General features: G+C 34.8%; 1 protein-coding gene across 1 annotated transcript; it reads right to left on the minus strand.

The window, feature by feature from the left end:
- On the minus strand, nucleotides 1,134-10,517 carry LOC109243443 (ribonuclease H2 subunit B). The gene is made up of 10 exons (XM_019410406.1): nucleotides 10,262-10,517; nucleotides 9,363-9,422; nucleotides 8,950-9,051; nucleotides 7,680-7,756; nucleotides 7,270-7,393; nucleotides 6,845-6,909; nucleotides 5,546-5,615; nucleotides 5,011-5,086; nucleotides 2,462-2,552; nucleotides 1,134-1,850 (listed from the first exon to the last, which is right to left on the minus strand). Exons 1-10 carry the CDS (start codon nucleotides 10,494-10,496, stop codon nucleotides 1,728-1,730), a joined length of 1,023 nt encoding a protein of 340 aa, XP_019265951.1. The 5' UTR covers nucleotides 10,497-10,517; the 3' UTR covers nucleotides 1,134-1,727.

A 10,918-nucleotide genomic window follows, 5' to 3' on the forward strand; every position in this document is an offset into this window, starting at 1 on the left:
ACGGAAAGGAAATTTCATGGACGGGGTAGCAAATAAGGTGATGAAATACAAAAATCTATACAATATTCCAAAAATCTAAACAAAATAGGAACTTTTTCAATGGGTATAGTTGAAATTCATTGAAATTATATAGATTAGTCAATATACAAAATTTGAGGAAGATTGGAGGTGATTTGGATTGGTTTTGTATCAAAATTCGTAATTAGATCGAGTTCAAAAAAGTCTTCTGCGACACATGTATAAAACATGTATCACGCATGTATCATACACACAGGTATACATGGATATACATGTGATACACAATTGATACAAATATGATACATATGTGATACACATATCATTTTTTTTCATGTTCAGCTTTTACTAAATTCGAACCACCTCAAAACTTCACCAAATCATCTCAAAGCTGAGATTCAAGCTCCTTAAGTTGTGCCAAATCTATTTTAATAACACCCACTCAAAACAAAGCAAAAATTTGATATTTTTTTTTGCTACAAATAACTAATTGGCTAATTTTTAGTAATATTTTATCAATTGACCAATTTTTGTAATGAGCAACTTATAAATGGACATAGCTGGTAATTTCCCTTTATTATTTTAGTGATGGCGTTTTCTAATTTGTGTTTCTATTAATCTCACACCTACCATAGAAACGAACATTTTATATGTTTGAAAATCAGCTGGAGATGTTTTTGGAGGGCTCAATCAATAATTTTTAATGCAGGGAAAGCAATTTTTCATTTAAGGGTCCTGCTTATAGTCAATTTTTCTGGCAATTTCTGATTATCAGCAAGCCAAGAGAAAATACCTCACCCCTATAACAATTATATTTGGAAAAAAGATTTCCAATAGTAACTCAATCTAATCTCTCTTGAGTTTTTATTGTTACTCCATAATTTTACTTTCAGGAGAAATGGGTTGGATCCAGGCTTTGGCAACGAAGGACCTAAGTTGTTGTAGCTCAAATCACTTGTGTGTATTCAACACAGATATATGATCCATCCGTTGACTCAGGTATAGAATTTAAGAAAGAAAGAAAAGACTTTTGGAACATATCAAAAGTACTTTTATGACATTTCTATAACTATAGAAGCATGTTATTTAGGTTTATAGAAAGTTTAAACTCAAAGAGTTTCCAACTATAAAAAAGTTGTCATTCTTTATGCAAAAAACTAAAAGGAAAAGCCACACCATCACTTATTCATCATGTTAATGTCTCCCTTAAGGCATATAGGAAGAAATCTAGAATGAAGAAATGGAATACGAAAGAAAGGAGAATCGCCTCCTTCTGGCTGATCCTTTCTTCGACTAGCTCTGGCCCTCAACAAGTGGAAAATTGTGGCATGCAAGAGCAGTGTAGAGAATATAAAGCTCTTAGAAAGAGCTCTCGAAGCAAAACTAACACACTAGTTAGATTGACTTCTGAAGCCAATAACTTAGCCTTTACAACTGCTTAGGTACGAGTGATGAATACATATGGTACACCACGAACACCAAAAACAATGAAACGCCACGCTAGTGACATGACTTCATACATAACTAAGAAGCATTAACAGTAAAGACGATACAGATGCAGCAGCAACACCACCAGATCATAAACTAAGCCATCCGCTACATAACCGACACGCCAAACCTGTTCAATCACATTTGAAATGTCCACCGTTTTGGTGAAAACTTGCTCCAACAAAGCCTCTTGTGTCTGATCCGTGCTCTGCCGCTTCATAACTTCATCTTCCCCTCCTAGTAGCCCTACTAAACATGTCTTTGATATTTAGGGAGTTGGTTTCCACTTTGGCCTTTTTAGTCTGTCTTTTGCTCTTAGTAGTCTTTTCCCCGTCTTCACTCTTTCCCTGATGATTTAGAAACATAAGAAAGCAGTGATGCACATCGCAAATGAAAAACTCAAAGTAAAAAGATTAAGCAGCATCTCATATACATAGACAAATTTCATGGCTACCCTTTGTAATTTCCTTCCTACTTTTTCCACTCTTATGTGAACATGCAAAGCTGTTAATACATCATTGCGGCAGGAATATATTATTTCTCTATTAATGTGTGCATCAACAAATACAAATATCTTCTGAAAACTAACTTTGTGACAATTTTATCCTTCATCTGCCCAACAGGAAAGGAAGGAAAAGAAAAAAGATAGCAGAATTTTACTTTCCACTTCACTAAATCAAAACTTAGCTCTTCATGCACATGCAGGCTTCGCTCAATAAATTGCATCAAATATTACAGTAGGCTAGGCCTGGGAAAGAAACACATGTCTGTTCGTAAACGTAAAATAAGATTCAGTTCGATCTTCTCACGGTAACATTAAGACAGGCATCTTTTTGCAGACAGGGGGATATTATTCTTGCACAGTTTATTATCCTTGTTCCCAGTGCCGTATAAGAGAATACTTACTAATCACCAAGTCATGGGATCAGAGCCAGTTTAATAGCGGCAGTCTCCTTACCTGTTCGTGATTGAAGGACTCAAAACCATTTTCCGTTGGTGATGAGTGTAATTCAGAATTTGATGCTTTTGTGTCATCTTGCAAATCTATGCTGCAAAAGTACTCGTAAAAGTATTAAGGTTAGTAAATTAGAGGAAAACTTGCAAAGAAAAGACTCTGGGATTTTATTACATAACCAGACCATGAATTTATAATGTGCGACATTAACATCAAGTGGAAGACTTTAACTAGGACCAGGTCCTCTGAACAAGACCAGTCGGCCCCTCCTCTAACCCAGAAACTCCCTCTGTGCCTTGTAAGTCACACAATAGCATATTGCTGGCTAGCCAAAAGCAGATGTTGAGACATAGTAATACTGAATTTTACAATTGATTTTCGGCGTCGGAAGCACAACCATCCTGATATCATTTTTAAATATTTGTAATGCTTCATCTTCAAATTTTTGTCGCAAAAAAAAAAAACTATGTTATTATGAAAAGAAACTGGAAGCTGTGTTACTCATTAGAAAACAATTAGATGCAACCTTGAAAGGATGAAGGACGAGTGCCACCTTATTGTTAATATCTTATGGCCTATCCTATGAGCAATAAGACAAAGGACAATACTTTTTTTAAAAGCTTCAAGTATAAAAGATCTAGTTCTCTCAGAACTAATGTGAATTTAGCTAACAATAGAACATGATGGAAGCAAGGAATTCTATGAGCGATTCCAACTAGTTGGGATTAAAGCTTTTATTGTTACACTTACAGCATGTATGTTTGTGAATTAGAGACTTGTTTCTTCTCTTAGAGAAGTGCGCAATTTAAAGAACCTCTAGTTTTAGAAAACTCCTAAGTCACTTTAAAAGACAAACTATTCAGAATTGGAATAAGATGGTCCAATAAAGCTGAATAGACAAATGAATTATACAGGTAAACCCCAAGTCTCCGACTAGTGTAGTGTTGACATTTAGTTAATTGATTGATTTTGTTAGTATTATGGGATTGGTACCCCTAAATCACCACATTCAGGTTCTTTCCCCATGTCACGTCAACTCTTGGGCTCCAAATACCTTCTCGAGGATTTGGAGCGTATACTTCTTTGCTAAAGTGCTTGCCTTTTGTGTTTCTGGAATCTAGAGTGAAGCACTTCTTCTTAAGCTTTCGTTTTATATGACTTTTAAGAACACTTTTTTCAAAGTAGTGATTTTTCAAAAGATTTTGTCCCTCGTTAGAAAAACTATAGAACTTGACCACATGTTTAAGTAACAGATCTTGGACAAATGGCATTCATGCACTTGTGCATGGTTAAGTGGCAAAGGAACCTGGACAAGTGTTTTGTACAACATGCAACCACTTAAAACACGACACGTAGCATGGTTAGATCCACATTTCATCCCTATGAATCCTGCGATCATTTTTCACCAACAAACTCTCAGCTGCTCCTCTTCTTTTTTTTTCCTAACTTGCTGGTTTGTTATTTAATTTTATTGTTCATACTCTCTCCCAGGGGAAGGCTTATTTAATCCTGGGAAAAGTTTCTTTCACCAGTGTGAAAGTTTACCCGTATTAAATAAGCAACAATAACCCAGTGAGATGCCACATTTAGGGTCTGGGGCCGTATTAAATAAGCCTTCCTCTAATTTTCACACTATTTCAACAGTATGAAAGTTTCCCCGAATTAAACAAGCCTTCTTTTATGTTAGAGGAAGCACGAACCAAGAAATTAAACCAGCAAGTAAGAAAAGAAGAGAAGGAAAAGCTAAGATGAAATGATGGCATCACTCATCTTTGTTAAAGATTGATAATGTTGGGTTCCATGGTTAGGCTATTTATAGAAATGGAAGTGGCTCATAATCATGTCATGTGTAATAGGTTAAGCGGTTGCATGTTAACCTCTCCTGCATGTTAGCCACTAGCACAAATTCTTTTGTCACCTAGCCATGCATTTATGCACGAATGCCACCTAGTTGTACTTCCTAGCCACTAGATTCACTACTTTTTGCCCAAGTTGGCCAACACAAACCTATTTAATTTTTCCTCCTTAATTACACAAAAAGAAAAGAGTAACGAGATTATGAAGTTAGCAAAGTATTTATCTGACTCCCTCGTCCTCTCTCTTTCGACTGCAGCGACCATGCAACATTGATCACCGACAATTGCTGACCCCTCTGTTTTCCAGTAGACGTCTTGACAATCTTTGTTTCTTATCTTTAAAATTAAACATATTTATGTTTTTGTATGCTACAAAGAGTTCTTTTATCTTTCATTTGTATTTTGATATAGAAAGGATATCATATTATGGATAGTTGGATGGGTTTTTTTGGAAGCTAAATGTGAATTAAACATTACTATATAGTAACACAGACAGAGTGTAAATTAATGAAACTTTTAATATATCAAAAGAAAGAAAATAGGCCCGGAAAGTTGTTTGCCTCGAGTCTAGGCATATGCCTCACCTCATGTTGCATTTTTGCCTTCTAAAATATTGCATAAAAGCATAACCTCTGGTTAACTATACCTAGGCAAGATAATTTTACAGAACAATAACAAAAAAGTTTAAGGAAATACCTTAATTTGTTGCAGAGGAGCTTCAACCAAGGCTCGTCCCTCAAGTACTCTCCAATTATTGATACTGCATCTGTTACTGTTCACTTCAAAAAGCATTAATTAGTATAATCTTTTAGATGGGGCGAAGCTAGAAGCCCGTATACGGGTTCGACCTAACCCAATAACTTTTGCTTAAACAATATATTTACGTTAAAAATTCATTAAATGTGTACAAATATTGAATTTAGAACTCAGTGATTAACACTTGAAGTCGTCGTTTTAAAATTCAGAACCCATAAAGTTGAAAATTAGGCTCCTCCTATGAGCGCGCATTGGTTAAACAAACTTATTTCCTGGTTCTTTAAAAAACAAAAATACATTAAAGAAAAGGAGGTGACGGTCCATTCAACTGACAAGATATTACTTGAGGAGTTTCTCAAACAAAGAACAATGCGAGAAAGGTCTTGATTTACCACAAGGACCACAGCAGGCTATGGGATTTATAACCTGTAAGTGGCAAAAACTTAACAAACTCATTATTCAGAAAGAAACATACGTATTTCTTTCGTATCTCGAGCAGCATAGTTCTTATCCAATGTCAACAAAGTCTTCTTTAATTGGATTACCTACAAATATCTTAAGAGTCAGAATACAGACATAGAAACATGAAAAAGTAATGATGATAGGCATATGAGAGAGTACTCGATTTCTAAGATGGATAGACCATTGTTGACAAAGAAAAGTTTATTAGATTTAAACACGACACTACCAACAAATGTACACTTAATCTCCTATAGCCAGTGGTGATATCTTAAAGTGGCAGTACCACCGGAAAAACTTTATGTATACCCACTTCTACTTAGACAACCAAATTTACTTGAAGCAAATACCAAGATCAAATCACAATTCTAGAAAGCTTCCTTTTTTCTCTCTTTTGTAAACGAAAAACGAATTAACAGGAGAAGATTGTCACATTTAATCAAAGACGTACTAGCCATTCCTTATTCATCGGACTACAAGTGATTGACTCAACAATTGATAAGAAAATGAATACTGGTAGATACATTAGAATGTATTTTGCATAGAATCATATCCATGAAAGTGGTAGACCATTTCTCTTCTCCACTTTCTATATTGTTAAATTCATTCAACCATCCAAATCCAAGCTTTCCCTCTTGGATCCACAAAAGTCTTCTAATAAATAGATCTTAACCAAAATATAAAAGAAAATCTTTATTACAAAAAATAGAAGTGATTATTAGTTCCTCTTATGCAAGACTCCGGGCGGGAGTTTCCCTTTAGCCTTTAAAAATAAATATGACTCATGTTTCACCCAAGCTATATCGTTTACATTTGAAAGAGTCCATCCACTGCAGTTCTAAGCTGTTTCTCTTAGATATAAAAAAATCATTGCTCAAACCTAATGACTGAGCAGGGAGCAATCGAGTTAAACCATACCAATCGATCCAGTTAACTTTAACACAGGAAGGGATCAGAGTGACTGCCAGATCATATGGAAGAAAATTTCTTATATAACTATATGGACTATGTCATAGCTTTCATGAGTTGTACAACCATCTTCACAACTCAATGTAGACATAACTAATGGAGAACCATCTAAAGCTAAACTATTACAAGCCATTAATCAGAACAAATTATGAGGTAGCTTTTCATACTGCTTGCAGATAGGAAAGATCAGATACTGGAGACTCAATCACAAGAAAGGGACTATTAAACTTCTAATCTCCAGCAAGTTATGATTTCGACTCTAAATGCTAGAACAAGATCATCACAGCACATTATTGCAAAGTAAATAACCACCCTATATGTGGGTCAGTAAGGAATGAAATCTGACCTTGAAGCATAACCACTTTAGCACCTTCTCATCATTAAGCCTGTAAAACTTCGTCTTTCCAATATCTGTTGACACGCACACCAAAAAAAAGGAGATGGATAAGAAGATTAAGCATTAATTAACTTAAACTTTTCAAGTCAAACAACTTGAATTAGCCTTCCACACCAACCCAAAAAATAAATCATTATAGCTTCAAATGCTTTCTGATTTACACCATGATAGATCTACCATTTTTCAGATGTCTTTTTCTACTAAAATTTATTCGCAAAAAACAACTTTAAGCCAGATTCTTAACAGAAGGATGTGATGTGAAGTACATGGATAACATCTCTATCTATAGAATACTCCATAAATATGAGATGTCATGCCATCTAGCATTATAAAACAAAATAAAAACTGATTATTCTGAGACAGTATATTATCACCTTTGACATCACAAACCACTTGCATGCAGTTCTCAGCAACAGAAGAAAGATTCTGATATCCAGGATAGCCTACGACATAAGTTATTTCATCCAATTGCCTAAACTTTCCTAGATCATCCTTTTTCTGCATTTTGTCAGAATAAACAAAAGCGCAATTAGAGAACCAGCTAGCCAGTAGCCAAGTGGCAGGCAGTTGTCTCTGGTTAATGTTGCATGCAGCAAAAGACTTCGACCAGCCAAAAGAGAAAGAACATAATCCGAATCTTATGTAGTCATTCAGAGGAAGAGACCAATAGAGTCTTGAAAGTGCTTTACAAGCAGTTTTTAATATATGAATTTTAGCTAGCACTTTCTCTATATAAGAAACTTATTGCAGAGAGATACATCATTCAGAAATTAGAGATTAATACCTTCATTCTCGCTTCTTCGAAAATAGGTAACAGAACAAAAACAGGATCCACTGGAGTTGCAGTATATAATCGGCCATCTGTTTCGAGAAATAAATGAGAATACAGAAAAGCTAACAAAAAAAGAAACTAACACTTCCTCTAGAAATCAAGATCAATGGCATTGAAAGTTTTAAAGAGCAGAAGACAAACCAACAGGTTCTCTATCAAGAGCACAAAAGATAAAGTATAAGCATACCAATTATCCTAAGCATGAAATAAAATCAACACCATGTAAGCAAAAAGAAAGATTCCTCAATATGCATTAAACATGATATCAGAACATGGTTCATTCAGAATTTACAAATAGGGCCACCAATAAACTCTTTTTTCCCGACAGCCACTAAACCCAAGTTTAGTTCATATGTGCAACTCTTCTACTATTATCTCTGTTCCATTTTAATTGATGTGGGTCGACGTCCACGAAGCATATGAGTAAAATGTTTTAATGATTTATTACAAGTATTGACTTCTGGAGAGAAGAATGTAAATAATAACTTTCTCCAAGAAATTTAAAATAATAGTTTGAAATGTAAAAGAACAAAGAAGTTGGTTGAACGGAACGAAGAGTGTTTTTCCATATTAAGGAAGGAGTCATTGTTTTTCCAGATAAAATACAAATGAAATTTAGATCACTGACAAGTAGTTGTTTGAAATCTAAAATAATCAAAGGGAAGTGCACACAAGGATCAGAACCCTCAATCTTGCTCGTTTGAGACATTGCAGGTGGAATCGGAGCAAGACATAGGAGAACCATGTCTATACAGCAAAGACCAAGTTGGACGTGTAGTAGGGTAATTCATTGGACTATGTCAACAGTAAATGAGATAGGCCAAGCACCGTTGCATCCAGGTTGGACTAAAAATTTTAATTTTTTTTTTTTTTTTTTTGATAGATTATTTTAGAGAGGTAGTTTTAATCCTCCTTGCAGGTTGGTTCAAATTTCTACAATGCTTCATGAGAGTCTTAATCCTCCTACTGCATCCTCATCAAATCTTTTGCATGGAAAAATGAATCACACAAAGAACATTAAACTTGAGATTTTTTTTAAAAAAAGATGTTTTTATTTTCAATTCAAACACTTACTCTATGAAGTAAAGCCACTGTCAAGGACTACATATTTCCTCTAACGCTTATCATTCGGATTATCGAGAGAACTAATGGGCAACGATGGAAATGTAGACTTATCAGCTTTTGAAAGGGTTCATTAGATCAAGCTCAGACAAACTTTTACCTTCACATACATAATCCCCAAGGAACCAAGACCCATAAGATTGCTTGAACCAGTGAAGTTCTTGAAGAGATCCATCAACACAAATGTAGCATGTTGCATTTCCTGTCACAGAGGCGAATCCAAAAACATTATGTCCATCAATCTAATGTTATTGCACTATTAATACAACTTTAGTGACATAACCAGTTCCCAAAAGATAGCTCGACAATCAACAGAAGGTTAGAGCATGGTTAACAACAAATAAGCTGTAATAATTTCGATACATCCACCACTAACAATGTCTCAAGCCATATTGAAAGCATTAAAACCCAAAAGAAAAACAGTAAAACAAGTACATATAACGAAAGGCAACATCTTAGAAAAATAAAGATACAATTAAATAAGACAGTGGCATGAAAAGTGCAGGAATTTACCAGATTTGGGATGTTGGAGAGATAATAGCTGCCCTACCTTGTTCCCATCCTTTGAAGGCTCTGCAATGTTAAACTGAGTTACAGTTTGTAAAAAATAAAATAAAAATGTTAAACTGAGAATCTTCATATTGCAGTCAAGTTAGTAAAGGAGATTCTGGAACTGTAGTCTAGGAGATTGACATATCATTACTACCAAGGACCAATGACGCAGCAAGAGAGATATAAAGACGATTGTTTTTTTCAAGATGAGTTTTTTTTTCCTTTTCATAATCAAGATTCGACTATATGACAGGTCTATCAGGTTAAAGACATATCAGGAAGGACCAACAGTCATGAAATCTTGGATATTAGTGTTCATCCTTGGAGATGAAGCTTACATTCGGCTACCGATATCTTAAGCAAACAGTAATTATACATGCTTAAGACACTCCTTTTAGATCGGAGGCATATGCCAAGATTTTAACTTTATGGGCGCGAGTCAAAATTCCACCACAACTCATTTGATTTATTGAGTTTGAAATCAATTGTTTCTACTAATATATAGAATTTTTTAACACAAATACAGGGCCAAGCCAAAGCTACGGGGTTCGGATGAACCCATATCTTACATTCTATATCCGCCCCTGCTTTAGAATCCAAATGGATGAAGATATTCAAAGAATAGCAATATAACACAAATAATGTACTCAATATTCCCATCAAATAACAGGCAAAGCATATCTCTTAGGGCGCAAATTATTCAATCAAGATACAAAAATTAAGAACCATAGTACCCAATCGAAAGTTTCTACCTTTTCTGCTACACAATACATAAACAAGGTGCAATATGTAAGTGGAAATGTCAACAGAAAAAAAAGGAAGCGGCAAGGGAAAAGAGACACAAATTAAGGACGGAGTACCTGGTGCAATAAGAACACGAGCTTCATTGATACCCTCCCACCAAGCCATGGAACCCTTTCTCACACAAGTATAACCTCTATGATTTGAAGCAGTGAAATAAGGAGTGAAACTTAAAAGTTTATTAGGAGGAGCAAGTTTGCAGCCGAAGGAAAGTAGCGGGGAAGAAGAGATTTTGTAGGAATTTGGAATTGGCGCCGAAATCGGTCGGGATTTTGGTGCGAATATCAAGTTCATTTGTCACCCTAGTAGTAAATGGTTACTACTAGTGGTCAATAAAAAGTGATTTTTTTTCTTTTATTTTTATTTACCTTTAATGAATGACTAATAAAGGATCAATCAAAAATTTAATCTAATTAAGAATTTTGATACTTTGTAGTTGTATATAGCCATTAAAGTGATACTTTGTGGTTAAAGAAATTTGATACTTTGTTGTTGTTGTTGTTTGTTGTGTAGAGGCAAAGTATTGAAAATTCCCATCTTTGGAAAAGAACATTGGAGTGTTAGCGCGACAGTTAGTGGGCGTTTGGACATAAAAATTGTAAAATTCAAAAAAAAAATGAATGTTCTTTTTTCAAATGAAAATGATATTTGAAAATTAAAGTTATGTCTAGACATGAATATAATTTTGAATTGCTTTTGAATTTTTGTGCAAATTT

The sequence above is a fragment of the Nicotiana attenuata genome, chromosome 1 (genome assembly GCF_001879085.1).
Source record: "Nicotiana attenuata strain UT chromosome 1, NIATTr2, whole genome shotgun sequence".
NCBI classification, from domain to species: domain Eukaryota; kingdom Viridiplantae; phylum Streptophyta; class Magnoliopsida; order Solanales; family Solanaceae; genus Nicotiana; species Nicotiana attenuata.